This window comes from Trichomycterus rosablanca, chromosome 17, assembly GCF_030014385.1.
Source record: "Trichomycterus rosablanca isolate fTriRos1 chromosome 17, fTriRos1.hap1, whole genome shotgun sequence".
Lineage (NCBI taxonomy): Eukaryota > Metazoa > Chordata > Actinopteri > Siluriformes > Trichomycteridae > Trichomycterus > Trichomycterus rosablanca.
The window spans coordinates 10,723,171-10,741,866 of NC_086004.1; the positions used below are offsets into that span (position 1 = coordinate 10,723,171).

The window sequence follows — 18,696 nt, forward strand, 5'->3', positions numbered from 1 at the left end:
CACTCTATTAGACACTCCTACCTAGTTGGTCCACCTTGTAGATGTAAAGTCAGAGACGATCGCTTATCTATTGCTGCAGTTTAAGTTGGTCAACTTCTAGACCTTCATCAGTGGTCACAGGACGCTGCCCACATGAAAGGGAGCTAACAAAGTATGTAGAGAAATAGATGGACTACAGTCAGTAATTGTAGAACTATAAAGTGCTTCTATATGATAAGTGGAGGTGATAAAATGGACAGTGAGTGTAGAAACAAGGAGGTTATGCCTAATTGGTGTATACATTCATTTAATTAATTTATTCATTTGCATGTTTTACCACCACTTTATCCTAGTCAGGGTCGTGGTTGTGGGTCTGGTCACTCTGGAATCACTGGACTCAATTCAGTAACACTTTCCCGCTCAGACATTGCCAATCTTGTCTGGAACCCTGGATCCCAGTAGTAGGCACGTCGTAGCCTAGTGGTTAGGGTACTGGACTAGTAATCAGACGATCGCTGGTTCAAGCCCCACCACTGCCCTTAACCCTTAATTGCTCAGACTGTATACTGTAACTGTACTGTAAGTCGCTTTGGATAAAGCCGTCTCCTAAATGCTGAAAATGTAATCTATAATTTATGTTGTGCTACCTTTGCACCACCAGGTGTATATCGGTATATAGGAATGTGTTTTCCTGTTTCTGCTTGGTTGTTCCACTGTGCACAAAGTGAGGTTCATAACGAAGTGCTTTGGTGAGACTGCTGTAAATAATTTGCAGATGAGTAGTGGCTGCTATAACTGCAAAAGGGTGTGGGCAGCTCTATATTTATGTCCATTGTTTTGGAAAGGGATGTTCAACAAGCTCTTGGTCAGATTTCCACATACTTTTAAATATAGGTAGATTTAATTTGGTTTTATTTGTGCTGGTTTGGTTCTGGTTTCGTGCACATATATTCTGTTATACATATCACCATGGCAGCTTATTTTAGCTACGTTTGATCTGACGTACTACAGACGAAATCTATCTGCTTTGCAATGACTTGTCACTATAACATCCCAGCGATGCCCGTTTGGCATACTAAACATAATATGAGGCCATTGTGCTTTTGGTAGCCTGAAATAGCTCACTGCCCTTTAAGAGCTGAGGATCAGGATCAGGCCTGCATTCACAGACTTTTGCCACCTAGATAGTAGAATGTAACACTGATGGTGACAACTGGTCAACACTTGGTCAGAACTTTTCTAGACAGATTTAGTAACAAGCTCTAGTTTTGTTTGTGGATGATGAATTAAAGTTAGGGATTGTCATAAAAAACCCTAAATGCAACACATTGCTAGCTCATTTAGCATAAAATCATGGACATAAAATGTGACTGTTTGTAGAAAACATTGGTGTGCTGTGTTTGCCAGTTACCAAACGTTTAAATGTATTGCCCTTTTAATGTATCATTCTCCTTTATATGTATCGTTCTGACCATGCAGTCAACTATTCTGTTACCTACCTTCTAATTTATGGTTATATGTTTATAATCTTACCATCTATGGCATATAGTACAATCATAATTAATAGATTGATTGATAGACTGACAGTATAACTGGTTTGTCAATGAGTGTGTAGTTTCATCAGACAGTGCAGTGATGAGCACCATTAATAAAGTAAGTGCTTTGTTTTACCAGCAGGATTTTTGTAGGTTAGCAGGTCATGCTCTGGGTGTGTTTTACAGGACCTCCAAGGAACAAAAAAACAAGGAAAAGAATTTCTTGAATTTGTAGAAATATTGTCTGATTACACTGATCAGCCATAACATTAAAACCACCCCCTTGTTTCTACACACACATATATAGAGGCACTTTGTAGTTCTACATTTACTGACTGTAGTCCATCTGTTTCTCTGCATGCTTTGTTAGCCCCCTTTCATGCTGTTCTTCAATGGTCAGGACCACCACAGAGTAGGTATTATTTGGGTGTTGGATCATTCTCAGCACTGCAGTGACACTGTTAGTGTTTGTTGTGCTGGTATGAGTGGATAAGACACAGCAATGCTGATGGAGTTTTTAAACACCTCACTGTCACTGCTGGACTGAGAATAGTCCATCGAACCAAAAATATCCAGCCAACAGCACCCTGTGGGCAGCGTCCTGTGACCACTGATGAAGGCCTAGAAGATGGCCAACTCAAACAGCAGCAATAGATGAGCGATCGTCTCTGACTTTACATCTACAAGGTGGACCAACTTGGTAGAAGTGTCTAATAGAGTAGACAGTCAGTGGACATGGTATTAAAAACTCCAGCAGTGCTGCTGTGTCTGATCCACTCATACCAGCACAACACACACTAACACACCACCACCATGTCATTGTCACTGCAGTGCTGAGAATGATCTACCAACTAAATAATACCTGCTCTGTGGTGGTCCTGTGTGGTTCCTGGCGATGGACTACAGTCAGTAATTGTAGAACTTTAAAGTGCTCCTATATGGTAAGTGGAGCTGATAAAATGGACAGTGTGTGTAGAAACAAGGAGGTGGTTTTGGTTATGGCTGATCAGTGTATAAATTGTTTAATCAAACAAACCTGATTCTGTATCAAAAGCTTTAAGCTGTGGGTTGTTTGGAAATGTAATATTTAGAATTAATTGATCATGTTAATAAAGGACTATCCTATATGGAGTGTAATGTGTTGTGCTGTAACAGAGTAAATAGTGGCATAGTTTTGGCTTTTATAAGAGCATTCTCACGTATACACTTCCAATGTAGCACTCTTATTTTTGTGCTCTTTGCTTCAGAGCATGTGTGTGGTCATTATAACATGGAGCATGACACTTTTCTCTCCAATCATTTTAATTTTTAACTTGTGTTATACTTTCTAAGGGTATTTCTCACCTTTCACCCAATACATCAGACTAACCATGACCCTGACCAGGATAAAGTGGTGGTAAAAGTTACTGTGAATGAATGAATCAATGAATGAAAACATGAGTTCCTAAGAAGAAGCAGATTGTTATATAGTCGTACTTCCAGCACAGAGATGATTAATCTTCTTTTTCCTCTTTCTGACAGAGTCAGTGTATGATCTTCTTCCCAAAGAGTTGCGGTTGCCCCACTGTACTGACCAGAACAGCACAGCGATGAGTCAGAAGAGTGGAGGAGGGATGGGATCTCCACCACCAGCAGCACTAGCTTCAGGTAAGCATTTGTACCCAGTTTTTCTGTTGTTTCCTAGCTAGCACAATGAGATCAGTAAGCAGAGCTTATAATGGTGTCCATGCTTTCGGCTGCCTGCAAGACATTTTTGGCAATCTTATGCCTTGCAGTGAGCACTTTTAGAATTTAACTGCAGGGTAAGGGTGGTTAAATTCTGCGATTAACCTGGCCTTGCTCCTGAGTACTCACTGAAACTGTTTTGGCAGTTTACAGTACAGCTCTAATGATCTATATATACTGTGGTATAAAAAGTAAAACCAATGTTCTTTTTATAATCAGACGATATAAATCACCATATTGCACAGGCCTAAGCCTCAAGCTGGACACTCAACAGATACAGACGTCTCAGCCACTGTGGGTGTAGTGCAACTGGCAGAGGTCACCAGAGTCTACAGAGAAACTGAGTATATCCACCTTGCGTCAGAGCACAAAAGGAAAATAAGATAGAAAAAAACTCTTAAATTGCTAGGTTGGTAGCTGCCATACAATAGCTTAGTTAGGTGACATTTAACCAGAGGTGACATACTGGTTTAAATAAAAATATTCTTGTCCCCAGAGTTTCCTGATGACCCATCACAAAACAATGCACTGCTTAGGGTTTAGAAGTTTCCAATGTAGTTTAGCATGGCAATCTGGGAAAAATCTGGGATTCATTCTTAAAAGTTGCTACCATAAATGCACAGTGGATGAAACACCCAGACAAAAAACAACAGTTTGTTTTTACTTGAGACAAAATAAATGATTGTTTTATAAGGTTTAACAGTGACTTATTTTCTAATTTGGGAAATCAGAAAAAAGCACTTCAGCAGTTCCTGTTTGTGCTTTAACATACACCGATGAAGCATAACATTATGACCACCTCCTTGTTTCTACACTCACTGTCCATTTTATCAGCTCCACTTACCATATAGAAGCACTTTGTAGTTCTACAATTACTAACTGTAGTCTATCTGTTTCTCTGCATGCTTTGTTACCCCCCTTTCATGCTGTTTTTCGATGGTCAGGACTCTCCCAAGACCACCACAACATTTATATTTACATTTTCAGCATTTAGCAGATGCTTTTATCCAAAGCGACTTACAATTATGACTACACTTTGAGCAATTGAGGGTTAAGGACCTTGCTCTGGGGCCCAACAGTGGTGGTGGTGAGGCTTGAACCAGCAACCTTATGATTACTAGTCCTGCATCTTAACCACTGAGCTACCACTGCTACCACAAAGCGGGTATTATTTAGGTGGTGGATCATTATCAGCACTGCAGTGACAAGGTGGTGGTGTGTTGTGCTGGTATGAGTGGATCAGACACAGCAGCGCTGCTTACCTTACTGTCACTGCTGGACTGAGAATAGTCCACCAACCAAAAATATCCGGCCAACAGCGCCCGGTGGGCAGCATCCTGAGACCACTGATGAAGGTCTAGAAGATGACCAACTCAAACAGCAGCAATAGATGAGTGATCGTCTCTGACTTTACGTCTACAATGTAAACCAACTATGTAGGAGTGTCTAATAGAGTGGACAGCGAGTGGACACGGTATTTAAAAACTCCAGCAGCGCTGCTGTGTCTGATCACACTATCACACCACCACCATGTCATTGTCACTGCAGTGCTGAGAATCATCCACCACCTAAATAATACCTGCTCTGTAGTGGTCCTGACCATTGAAGAACAGCATAAAAGGGGGCTAACAAAGCATGCCGAGAAACAGATGGACTACAGTCAGTAATTGTAGAACTACAAAGTGCTCCTATATGGTAAGTGGAGCTGATAAAATGAACAGTGAGTGTAGAAAGGAGGTGGTTTTAATGTTATGGCTGATCGGTGTATATCAACATTCAGAACGAGATTCACTTTAGTTTCTTTCACTCTACTCCTTTATCAAAGCACCCAGGTTACAGGTGAGTTTCGGTAATCCAGAGCTCTGGTACCGTTGGACATCAGTACCTAACCGCAGCCACGAAGCAGGACATGCTGGCTGTAGCTGGAGAAAGGTGAAGTATTTCCGGCTCTCATATGTTCGTTAGGGACAGCAGCTTTCACAGATTGGCCCTACATATGACTACTTCCCATTTCTTTTTATATCACTTTGTTTTTTTGTACACTTCCTGACATGTTGGTTTCTTTTTCTACCATTTGTTTTTGATATTTGTAAAAATGATTCAATAAAATAAAGAGTTGTGACCCACCAGTGTACAGATTTTCTTAATGGTTTTGTTTACACAACTCTCTTAGACTTTATGTCAGTATTCAAGAGAGACCGAGTTTCCAAACACCTGCGCTCAGCCACGCTAAGCCTCCACCCGCACTTGTGCTATACACATGCTACTCCCCTCTTACTGTTTTTAGGACTGCTATTCATAGCTTTGCTTGTCATCACATGCTCACTGTCAGCGTTGTAGCTTGGCTTGGCCCACACTATCCTCTGCTACCTTGTGTATCTCACCAACTTGGCTCTAATCTAAGCATTTCATTGTCGTTCCTCTTGTTCTATTTCCTTTTCGCATACTAGCCTTGAACTGAACTGCTAGCTCCACAGGAAAATGTATAAATATTCTATTTATTGGGGTAAAATACTCACTCACTTTCTTAACTGCTTATCCAATTAGGGTTGAGGAGGGGTGCTGGAGCCTATCACAGCTTTTCAATGGGCGTAACACCCTGGACGGGGCGCCAGTCCATCGCAGGGCAGACACACATACACACACCCATTCACCTACAGGGCAATTCAGTGTCTCCAATGTACCCGACTGCATGTTTTTGGACTGTGGGAGGAAACCGGAGACCTCGGAGGAAACCCACACAGACACAGGGAGAACATGCAAACTCCGCACAAAAAAGACCTGGATCGCCCCACCTGGGTCGCTGTGCCGCCTGGGTAAAATACTACATAATAAAATACTGTAAAATACTGTTGTCAAAAAGTATATGGACACAGCTTCTAGATAAAATACTGGATAATAAAATACTTTAAAATACTGTATGTCAAAAAGTATATGGACACAGCTTACTAATAAGTAATAGGTATGTCAGGATTATGCTAGATGTATTAAACTTAGGAGCTTGTGCTTTTTAATGTCCCTAAATGATTGGAACACATACTTCTTTGTCCAAAAAAGGAGTTCTTCTCACTCATACCAGCACAACACACACTAACACACCACCACCATGTCAGTGTCACTGCAGTGCTGAGAATAATCCACCACCTAAATAATACCTGCTCTGTAGTGGTCATGTGGAGGTCCTGACCATTGAAGAATAGGGTGAAAGCAGGCTAAAAAAGTATGTAGAGAAACAGTCAGTAATTGTAGAACTACAAAGTGCTTCTATATGGTAAGTGGAGTTGATAAAATGGACAGTCAGTGTAGAAACAAGGAGGTGGTTTTAATGTTATGGCTGATCAGTGTATACTGCTTCATACTACTATTTAAGGACACTATATGATGTAAATACGACATAATAAAATACTGTTGTCAAAAAGTATATGGACACAGCTTCTAGATAAAATACTGGATAAGAAAATACTTTAAAATACTGTATGTCAAAAAGTATATGGACATAGCTTACTAATAAGTAATAGGTATGTCAGGATTATGCTAGATGTATTAAACTTAGGAGCTTGTGCTTTTTAATGTCCCTAAATGATTGGAACACATACTTCTTTGTCCAAAAAATGAGTTCTTATTTTATAAATAAGGTTTCTTTCATGACTAATTCTGCTGGGTCAAAATATACAAACAAGACTGTGGCTTCTATGTCTGGGTAGAAGACTGTAGCAGTAAAGGAAGTAGTTACAATTGGGGAATTGAGTACAACTAGATTTGGAGGAAAGGGGGAAGTGCAGAAGTCCTACGCCAAAGTTTAAATGAAAATAAAACAAAAAAACTAAAATTATATGGTTGCATAAGTGTGCACACCCTCTTATTATTAAGGATGTGGCTCAGATTTAACCAATCACATTCAAACTCATGTAAAACAGTAGTCAGTACAAACCTGCCATAAATAAAAGTGACTCTGATTAAACCCATATAAAGTTCAGCTCTTCTAGTAGGATTTTCCTGGCATTTACCTACTTGCATCTTACAGCAAAAGCTATGGTCCACAAAGAGCTTACAAAGTATCAAAGGGATCCCACTTTCGAAAGGTTTTAGGCAGACATAACATTATGACCACCTTCCTAATATTGTGTTGGTCCCGCTTTTGCTGCCAAAACAGCCCTGCAACTGTGATGCACTGGAGACCCTATAGTCTGACACCTTTCTATCAGAACCAGCATTAACGTCTTCAGCAATTTGAGCTACAGTAGCTCATCTGTTGGATCGGACCACACAGGCCAGCCTTCGCTCCCCACGTGCATCAATGAGCCTTGGCCGCCCATGACCCTGTCGCTGGTTTACCACTGTTCCTTCCTTGAACCAGTTTTGATTAATACTGACCACTGCAGACCGGGAACACCCCACAAGAGCTGCAGTTTTGGAGATGCTCTGACCCAGTCGTCTAGCCATCACAATTTGGCCCTTGTCAAACTCGCTCAAATCCTTACGCTCGCCCATTTTTCCTTCTTCTAACACATCAACTTTGAGGATAAAATATTCACTTGCTGGCTAATATATCCCACCCACTGACAGGTGCCTTGATGAAGGGGTAATCAGTGTTATCCACTTCACCTGTCAGTGGTCAGTGAAGACAGTCAAATAGATAAACAAATGAAACGAATAGATAAAATGTGGCACAACTGTGACAGTACCAGAACTGGGTGTCCCTCCAAAATACATAAAAAGACAGGAATACAACTTGTCCTGGAGGCTGCCAAGAGGCCTACAGCAACATCAAAAGAGCTGCAGGAATTTCTTGTAAGTACTGGTTATGTACTACATATGACAACAATCTCCTGTATTCTTTTTGGCTGGGTAGTATGGCATAAAAAAACATCTAAACCTAAGAGATTAGACCTGAATTCATTTGAAAATCTGTGGGGTGACCTGAAGAGGGAGATGCACAGGAGATGCACTCACAATCTGACAGATTTGCTTGGAAGTGTGGGCAAAGATTGCAGAGTCAAGATGTGCCATACATTGTTTGTTTGTTTATTAGGATTTTAACGTCATTTTTTAAACTTCGGTTACATTCATGACAGAAACGGTAGTCACTCATTACACAAGGTTCATCATTTCACAAGGTTATATCAAACACAGTCATGGACAATTTAGTGTCTCCAATTCACCTCACTTGCATGTCTTTGGACTGTGGGAGGAAACCGGAGCACCCAGAGGAAACCCACATGGGCACAGAAAGAACCCCTGGGGATCAAACCTGGGGATAAAACCCCGGACCTTCTTGCTGTCAGGTGACAGTGCTACCCACTTAGCCACCGTGCTGCCCCTCACCATGCCTGTGCCATACATAGACTCCTTCCCAAAAAAGACTGAGTGCTGTTAAATCAAAATTAAAAGGTGCTTCAACATAGCATTAAGTTTGGTATTTTCACAGGGGTGTATTTAATTCTTAAGCAAATCGGTTAATTATTGTTGTCTTTTATTAAGACATTTATTTTGTTAATAGTGTTTATACTTTATAACAAACAAAATTCATCTTTCATCTTAATGTGATTCAATTTTTTGGTGGACTTAGAATAAGCCACCTGGTTTGTGTTGCATCGGGGCATTATTCCCACATATTTGAGCATTTGGATTCAGAGGGCCAGATGGAGGGTGGGGGGGTTAGAATGTGGCTAGATTGGAGTGATTGGAATTCATGTGCAGACAGTGCATTGCTTTGAGATGTGCTGTATGCATGAAAACACCTGCGGTTTTGGGTTGTTACTTGTCCACCTTGTCCCCACCCTGTTCTCAGTGTTATACACCGATCATGCATAACATTAAAACCACCTCCTTGTTTCTAAACTCGCTGTCCATTTTATCAGCTCCACTTAAAACATAGAGGCACTTTGTAGTTCTACAATTACTGACTGTAGTCCATCTGTTTCTCTACATACTTTTTAAAGCCTGCTTTCATGCTGTTTTTCAATGGTCAGGACCCCCACAGGACCACTACAGAGTAGGTATTATTTGGGTGGTGGATCATTCTCAGCACTGCAGTGACACTGACATGGTGGTGTGTTAGTGTGTGTTGTGATGGTATAAGTTGATCAGACAAAGCAATGCTGCTGGAGTTTTTAAACACCTCACTGTCACTGCTGGACTGAGAATAGTCCATCAACCAAAAATATTTCCAACCAACAGCGCCCCATGGGCAGCGTTCTGTGATCACTGATGAAGGTCTAGAAGATGACCAACTCAAACAGCAGCAATAGATGAGCGATCGTCTCTGACTTTACATCTACAAGGTGGACCAACTAGGTAGGAGTGTCTAATAGAGTGGACAGTGAGTGGACACGGTATTTAAAAACTCCAGCAGCGCTGCTGTGTCTGATCCACTCATACTAGCACAACACACATTAACACACCACCATCATGTCATTATCACTGCAGTGCTGAGAATTATCCACCACCTAAATAACCTGCTCTGTGGTGGTCATGTGGGGGTCCTGACCATTGAAGAACAGAGTGAAAGCAGGCTAAAAAAGTATGTTTAGAAACAGTCAATAATTGTAGAACTACAAAGTGCTTCTATATGGTAAGTGGAGCTGACAAAATGGACAGTGAGTGTAGAAACAAGGAAGTGGTTTTAATGTTATGGCTGATCAGTGTATCTGCTTAATACTACTATTTAAAGACACTATATAATGTAAAGCTACCACTTTCTTACCTAGGATCCATCATAGCTTAAGATGTGGGCCATATCATTGTGGATCTTGAATGCGTACTGTGAATGAGTTCCACTTTTATTGATTCATTAACCATTTACAAATATGTCTTTCATCTTTACAAGTTATTTGCAATGGTCAGCTTTTATTACTCATCCGTTGTCTCATTTTTATTCCAGGAATTTCCCTCTGAAGCAGGGAGTGTCTGCATATAAAATGGTCTGCAGTTCTCTGCTTCATAGGTCAGAAGCTGGTTTATTCTGTTTCTGTGGCTATGCTCAGTCCCACCAAAATTCAATCTGACAAAAGAATAATTTACAATGCATCATTTGACATGATATTTCTGACCTGGCCTGATCACATATAATCATTTATTTATTTATAAAATTGTTTTAGTTGCACTTACAACAGGGGTTCTCAACCTGTGGCTCTGGGCCTATTATTACCAGATTAAGGCCACTTTTGGCGTCTTTTCCAAAAGGTTAAGAACTGCTGATTTACAGTAATCCCAAGTCCACAGTTTATTATTATAATTACACTAAGAATAATGAAATCCACATGCTCTAGTGTCAAAGACAAAACAACTTGAGGCCGCTCAGGTGGCGCAGCGGTAAAATACGCTAGCCCAGAGCTGGCATTTCGAATACATTGTATCGGATCTCAGCTCTGCCATCCGGTTGGGCTGAGCGGCCACATGAACAACGATTGACCTGTTGTTCATATAGGGGTGGGCTATTAAGCCGAATAAGGACTCCTCGTAACTGATGCACTACGACCTCTGCTGGCTGATTACATTTACATTTTCGTCATTTAGCAGACGCTTTTATCCAAAGCGACTTACAGTATACTGTGACGGTATACAGTCTAAGCAATTAAGAGTTAGGGGCCTTGCTCAAGGGCCCAACAGTGGTCACCTGGCAGTGGTGGGGCTTGAACCAGTGACTTTCGGATTACTACTCCAGTACCTTAACCGCTAGGCTACAACTGCCCACTGATTGATGGCACCTGCACAGACGTGGGGAAAGAGTGCGGATCAGGGTGTGTCTCTCTGTACACAAGACTGATTCGCATATATGCACTCGCCTAGTGTGGGTGACAAAATTCATATGGCTGCTGCCCACGTGTCGGAGGGGGCGTGGGTTAGCTTCATTCTCCTCAAATCAGAGCGGGGGTCGGCATTAGTGGAGAGGAAGTGTGATGCAATCGGGCAATTGGACGTGCTAAAAAGTCGAGAGAAATAGGGGAGAAAATGCATTAAAAAAAAAAGTGTATATATATATATATATATATATATATATATATATATATATATATAAATATAGTATATATACAGTATATATATATACAGTGTATCACAAAAGTGAGTACACCCCTCACATTTCTGCAAATATTTCATTATATCTTTTCATGGGACAACACTATAGAAATGAAACTTGGATATATCTTAGAGTAGTCAGTGTACAGCTTGTATAGCAGTGTAGATTTACTGTCTTCTGAAAATAACTCAACACACAGCCATTAATGTCTAAATAGCTGGCAACATAAGTGAGTACACCCCACAGTGAACATGTCCAAATTGTGCCCATATGTGTCGTTGTCCCTCCCTGGTGTCATGTGTCAAGGTCCCAGGTGTAAATGGGGAGCAGGGCTGTTAAATTTGGTGTTTTGGGTACAATTCTCTCATACTGGCCACTGGATATTCAACATGGCACCTCATGGCAAAGAACTCTCTGAGGATGTGAGAAATAGAATTGTTGCTCTCCACAAAGATGGCCTGGGCTATAAGAAGATTGCTAACACCCTGAAACTGAGCTACAGCATGGTGGCCAAGGTCATACAGCGGTTTTCCAGGACAGGTTCCACTCGGAACAGGCTTCGCCAGGGTCGACCAAAGAAGTTGAGTCCACGTGTTCGGCGTCATATCCAGAGGTTGGCTTTAAAAAATAGACACATGAGTGCTGCCAGCATTGCTGCAGAGGTTGAAGACGTGGGAGGTCAGCCTGTCAGTGCTCAGACCATACGCCGTACACTGCATCAACTCGGTCTGCATGGTCGTCATCCCAGAAGGAAGCTGACGCACAAGAAAGCCAGCAAACAGTTTGCTGAAAACAAGCAGTCCAAGAACATGGATTACTGGAATGCCCTGTGGTCTAACGAGACCAAGATAAACTTGTTTGGCTCAGATGGTGTCCAGCATGTGTGGCGGCGCCCTGGTGAGAAGTACCAAGACAACTGTATCTTGCCTACAGTCAAGCATGGTGGTGGTAGCATCATGGTCTTGGGCTGCATGAGTGTTGCTGGCACTGGGGAGCTGCAGTTCAGTGAGGGAAACATGAATTCCAACATGTACTGTGACATTCTGAAACAGAGCATGATCCCCTCCCTTCGAAAACTGGGCCTCATGGCAGTTTTCACACAGGATAACGACCCCAAACACAACCTCCAAGATGACAACTGCCTTGCTGAGGAAGCTGAAGGTAAAGGTGATGGACTAAACCCAATTGAGCACCTGTGGCGCATCCTCAAGTGGAAGGTGGAGGAGTTCAAGGTGTCTAACATCCACCAGCTCCGTGATGTCATCATGGAGGAGTGGAAGAGGATTCCAGTAGCAACCTGTGCAGCTCTGGTGAATTCCATGCCCAGGAGGGTTAAGGCAGTGCTGGATAATAATGGTGGTCACACAAAATATTGACACTTTGGGCACAATTTGGACATGTTCACTGTGGGGTGTACTCACTTATGTTGCCAGCCATTTAGACATTAATGGCTGTGTGTTGAGTTATTTTCAGAAGACAGTAAATCTACACTGCTATACAAGTTGTACACTGACTACTCTAAGTTATATCCAAGTTTCATGTCTATAGTGTTGTCCCATGAAAAGATATAATAAAATATTTGCAGAAATGTGAGGGGTGTACTCACTTTTGTGATACACTGTATATATATACTGTATATATATATATATACTTGGCACAAGACATTGTGAACTGTCTTATGATACATAAGGGCTGTCAAATACACAAATTATATTAAAAATTGTATGTAGTTATTTATTAGACTTTGTATTTACATTTAGAAATTGTAATTAAATATACAATTAAAATGTTAAAATGAGCATGTATTTTGCCACCGGGATGCCAATCTGACCATCATCAAACCTGAGTGATCAGATAAGAGAGGCAGAACGACAGCAACCCAACATCCCTGATCACCACAAGTTTCTATGACCAAGAACCCCTAAGCTCTGCGCCTTTGTCTATACTAATCAAAAGCCTGAGAAAATAAATATGTTTTCAGTCTAGACAGTCTAGACTTAAACATTGAGACACCTGTGTTTATACCTGCAATTAGGAGACGGTTAACTTAGCTCACTAACCTTGTGAAAGTTGATTTGCAGCCTCTCAGTATTTCAAAAAATGCACCTCCGGATTGAAACAATCTGTAGAGGTACTAAAAGTGGGAGAAAGGAATTTTAAAGGAATCTTAACCATGCAAATAAGTACAATGTTAATTTAATTTAACAAGATATTTATTCAAATATAAACAAGATACTGATTTTGACAGCCCTGGTTCACATGTAATAATTAAAAAATGAGCATCACTCTAGAAATTAAGTTGCTTTAGAAAAATATTAGTTCAGTGATACTGTTTTGTTTGATGCACATGCTTATTAATTAGTTTAAAACAAAGATGCACCAACTACCATCAACACACTTCTACACAATCTCTCGCACCATGATGCATTAAAAACTTGGAAGAAACAAAAATTACGATTGGGAATCTAAATCAGAATTCAAGCAGTTGTACCAAAATTTCGCTGCTTACCTGGGACTGCTAGCCAGCGTAGCTGGAGAAAGATTTTTTAACTTTCTAATTGTACACACTGCAGATTCCTCCTCCGTCATCTCTCCTATGACCATGAGAAGTCCCAGCAGTGCTTTTCCAACCTCTTCCAGCTTCGCCGTGCACTCCTCAGCCACAGAGCATGATGGCAGCACTCCAGAAGATGCGGGTAGCCACAGGAAGTCAGAGATGCTCTCCACTGAAGGCAAACCACCCAAAGGATCCGAAGAAAAAGGTGGAGAAGGCTCTCAGCAACAACACCACCACCAGATGACGCCCCCCAAATATCCAGTCTTAAACATCTCGCCCCCACCAGAAGACCTGTTTGATGACAGTCACGTGTCAGGATGCCAGGAAGAGTCTCTCCACGGAGACTCGGAGCAGAGCAACAGCATTTGGATGGAAAACTCACTTTCCAACTTCAGTATTATGAGTTCTAGTTCCTACAATGACAATACTGAGGTTCCACGTAAGGCTCGAAAGCGCACCCCACGCCAGCGTCCAGGAGCAAAGCCCAAGCTTGCTGACGGTGCCAGCATTGATGTGTTTGATGCCGACAGTGCCAAAGGCCCACACTTTGTGCTCTCCCAACTTAGCCCAGAAAACAAGGCAAGCTGCAAAGTAAGGTAAGACAGCCTGCTGCATGTGAGGTCTTGTACAAAAAGCATTCAAAGTAATAGAAAGAAAAACAAATATATTGACATTGCCAATCATGTATGTATGTACATACACTATATTGCCAAAAGTATTTGCTCGCCTGCCTTTACATGCATATGAACTTGAGTTCATCCTGAAAAACTTACCATATAGAAGCACTTTGTAGTTCTACAATTACTGACTGTAGTTCATCTGTTTTTCTACATACTTTTTAACCTGCTTTCACCCTGTTCTTCAATGGTCAGACCCCCACAGGACCACTACAGAGCAGGTATTATTTAGGTGGTGGGTCATTCTCAGCACTGCAGTGACGCTGACACGGTGGTGGTGTGTTAGTGTGTGTTGTGCTGGTATGAGTTAATCAGACACAGCAGCGCTGCTGGAGTTTTTAAACACCTCACTGTCACTGTTGGACTGAGAATCGTCCACCAACCAAAAACATTCAGCCAACAGCGCCCCGTGGGCAGCGTCCTGTGACCACTGATGAAGGTCTAGAAGATGACCGACTTAAACAGCAGCAATAGATGAGCGATCGTCTCTGACTTTAGATCTACAAGGTGGACCAACTAGGTAGGAGTGTCTAATAGAGTGGACAGTGAGTGGACACGGTATTTAAAAACTCCAGCAGCGCTGCTGTGTCTGATCCACTCATACCAGCACAACACACACTAACACACACCACCGTGTCAGTGTCACTGCAGTGCTGAGAATGATCCATCACCTAAATAATACCTGCTCTGTGGTGGTCCTGTGGGGGTCCTGACCATTGAAGAACAGGGTGAAAGCAGGTTAAAAAGTATGTAGAGAAACAGATGGACTACAGTCAGTAATTGTAGAACTACAAAGTGCTTCTATATGGTAAGTTTTTCAGGATGAACTCAAGTTCATATGCGTGTGAAGGCAGACGAGCGAATACTTTTGGCAATATAGTGTACCTGTCTGACCAATAGCACCACTGGGGATTCGAACCCTGGATCCCAGTGGTGGTGGGCTAGCTCAATTTACTGCTGCACCATATTGTATTGAGTGGAGAGGTTAGGGAATAGTTTCTTTCACTATTGATTGAACCACAGTCTATATAAAAGAAATTACAAATAATAAAGAGCCATTTTTAAAGATTTGTCATTCACAGACAACTGAAGGTGCCCTGGTCTTAATCATTTACTCTCCTGATAAAAATACATACACCTGGCATAATTTAGCATGATGTTATGTTACTTCACGGTGTTTATTACCTCCACTAAGCCAGCACAGACTAATTTTATTCTTGATTCATGTTGCCAGCTATTTAGAGAGCTTGCTTAGGTGTGCGTAACCAGATAGCCATGACCCTGAAGTGTACTAGAATGACATACCCTTTGCCTTCTAGTTCGGATGGAAACCAGACATCTGTACAGAAAGGTGGAATACTCTCTGGCCAGTACCCGCAGAAGGGTGAAGGAAAGGAGCTGAAGATCCTGGTTCAGCCTGAGAGCCAGCACAGAGCCCGTTACCTGACCGAGGGCAGTCGGGGTTCTGTAAAAGACCACACCCAACAAGGCTTCCCTACTGTCAAGGTGTGTCAAATCAAATACATTAACATTGGCAATGTGTATATAGTACTATAGTGCAATAAGTCCAGTTTTTTCCAGTATGCACTAAAAACACTGAGGGTTCACTAGTGCTCATCCTACCTCACATGCATCGTAACGACCTTTAATTAATTTAAATATTGTCATTAGGTTTGCCTGTTGATTTGTTTATATTCACCACCTGCTGTTCTTCTACCTAATCCTCACAGCTTGAGGGAATTAAGGAGCCAGTGGTCCTGCAGGTGTTTGTGGGTAATGACACTGGACGTGTGAAGCCTCACGGGTTCTACCAGGCCTGCAGAGTGACCGGTCGAAACACCACTGCCTGTAGAGAAGTGGACATCCAGGGCACCACTGTCATTGAAGTGCCACTGGACCCAAGCAATAGCATGACTCTTGCGTATGTATATTTTGGTAATAAAAATAGAAATGTCATAAATGTAAGAACATTGTTGTTAAAACATAACCAAACGTTTGGACATCCCTGGACAAATTCCACTTTTGCTGATTTTCCTAGAGATACACAAATGAGAAAAACTGCTGCTGCTCAGGACAACTGTAATACTAGTATAACTGTAATAATAGTAAAACTATTGCATAAGTATACTTGCAGACATCCCGAGTTGCAAAAACTCATTTCAGGGAGGTACTTCCAGACCCGGACCTTGACCCCGACCCCCCGAGCCCCCCCCCAAAAAAAAGAAAAGCTAAAAAACCTCTCGCACACACCAAAGGATATGGGTGATAACAGAACTTTTTGGAGCTGCTAACTGTTCGTGTCACAAACACATTAATGTGTACTACATAGTGCACTAGATAGTGTGAAAGATAATAGATTTATGTTCCCTACATAGTGCACTAGATTGTAAATTAGAAAAGAATTTATGTTCATTACTTAGTGCACTAGATAGTGTACTAGATAATAGACTAATAGGTCTTACATAATGCTTTAGGTAGCGTATTAGTTAACGGATTTAGGTTCCCTACATAGTGCACTAAATTGTATATCAGATAACGGATTTATGTTCCCTACATAGTGCACTAGATAGTATTTTAGATATAAATTTATGTTCCCTACACAGTGCACTAGATTGTACAGTGTATCACAAAAGTGAGTACACCCCTCACATTTCTGCAAATATTTCATTATATCTTTTCATGGGACAACACTATAGACATGAAACTTGGATATAACTTAGAGTAGTCAGTGTACAGCTTGTATAGCAGTGTAGACTTACTGTCTTCTGAAAATAACCCAACACACAGCCATTAATGTCTAAATAGCTGGCAACATAAGTGAGTACACCCCACAGTGAACATGTCCAAATTGTGCCCAAATGTGTCGTTGTCCCTCCCTGGTGTCATGTGTCAAGGTCCCAGGTGTAAATGGGGAGCAGGGCTGTTAAATTTGGTGTTTTGGGTACAATTCTCTCATACTGGCCACTGGATATTCAACATGGCACCTCATGGCAAAGAACTCTCTGAGGATGTGAGAAATAGAATTGTTGCTCTCCACAAAGATGGCCTAGGCTATAAGAAGATTGCTAACACCCTGAAACTGAGCTACAGCATGGTGGCCAAGGTCATACAGCGGTTTTCCAGGACAGGTTCCACTCGGAACAGGCTTCGCCAGGGTCGACCAAAGAAGTTGAGTCCACGTGTTCGGCGTCATATCCAGAGGTCGCCTTTAAAAAATAGACACATGAGTGCTGAAGACGTGGGAGGTCAGCCTGTCAGTGCTCAGACCATACGCCGCACACTGCATCAACTCGGTCTGCATGGTCGTCATCCCAGAAGGAAGCTGACACACAAGAAAGCCCGCAAACAGTTTGCTGAAAACAAGCAGTCCAAGAACATGGATTACTGGAATGCCCTGTGGTCTGACGAGACCAAGATAAACTTGTTTGGCTCAGATGGTGTCCAGCATGTGTGGCGGCGCCCTGGTGAGAAGTACCAAGACAACTGTATCTTGCCTACAGTCAAGCATGGTGGTTGTAGCATCATGGTCTTGGGCTGCATGAGTGTTGCTGGCACTGGGGAGCTGAAGTTCATTGAGGGAAACATGAATTCCAACATGTACTGTGACATTCTGAAACAGAGCATGATCCCCTCCCTTCGAAAACTGTGGAATTTTCAAAACTGTGAAAATTTGGCCCTTGTCAAACTCATTTCAAGCCCATTTTTCCTGTTTCTAACACATCAACTTTGAGGATAAAATGTTCACTTGCTACCTAATATATCCCACCCACTAACAGGTGCCGTAAAGAAGAGATAATCAGTGTTATTTACTTCACCTCGTCATAATGTTATGCCTGGTCGATGTATTTCTGCAGTGTGGACTGTGTGGGAATTCTGAAGCTTCGGAATGCAGATGTGGAGGCTCGTATCGGGGTGGCCGGATCGAAAAAGAAAAGCACCCGTGCCAGGTTGGTGTTCCGGGTAAACATCACCAGACCTGATGGTTCAATACTCACACTACAGACACCATCTTCTCCCATACTATGCAGTAAGTACTTTGAGACATGAGAAGCCACCACCACCTCTTTTTAAACTCATTCCTACTACTTCCTTTTAGTTATTGTATTAAATGTAACTGCCAGTATATTAAGGTCTTACCCACCTTTGGAAGTTTGCTCTACGTAAATGTAAACAAAATGTAATTTATTTGAACTTATATGGGCA

The 18,696-nt window shown here is 41.8% G+C and overlaps 1 protein-coding gene across 1 annotated transcript in view; it reads left to right on the plus strand.

Annotated features, from left to right (window-relative positions):
• Positions 1-18,696, plus strand: part of nfat5b (nuclear factor of activated T cells 5b) — a 70,114-nt gene that overhangs the window by 39,997 nt on the left and 11,421 nt on the right. The window contains exons 2-6 of the mRNA XM_063012644.1: positions 3,036-3,161; positions 13,833-14,412; positions 15,813-15,999; positions 16,224-16,414; positions 18,348-18,520. Coding sequence (XP_062868714.1) covers positions 3,036-3,161; positions 13,833-14,412; positions 15,813-15,999; positions 16,224-16,414; positions 18,348-18,520 — 1,257 coding nt within the window. The remainder of the gene's footprint in view (positions 1-3,035; positions 3,162-13,832; positions 14,413-15,812; positions 16,000-16,223; positions 16,415-18,347; positions 18,521-18,696) is intronic.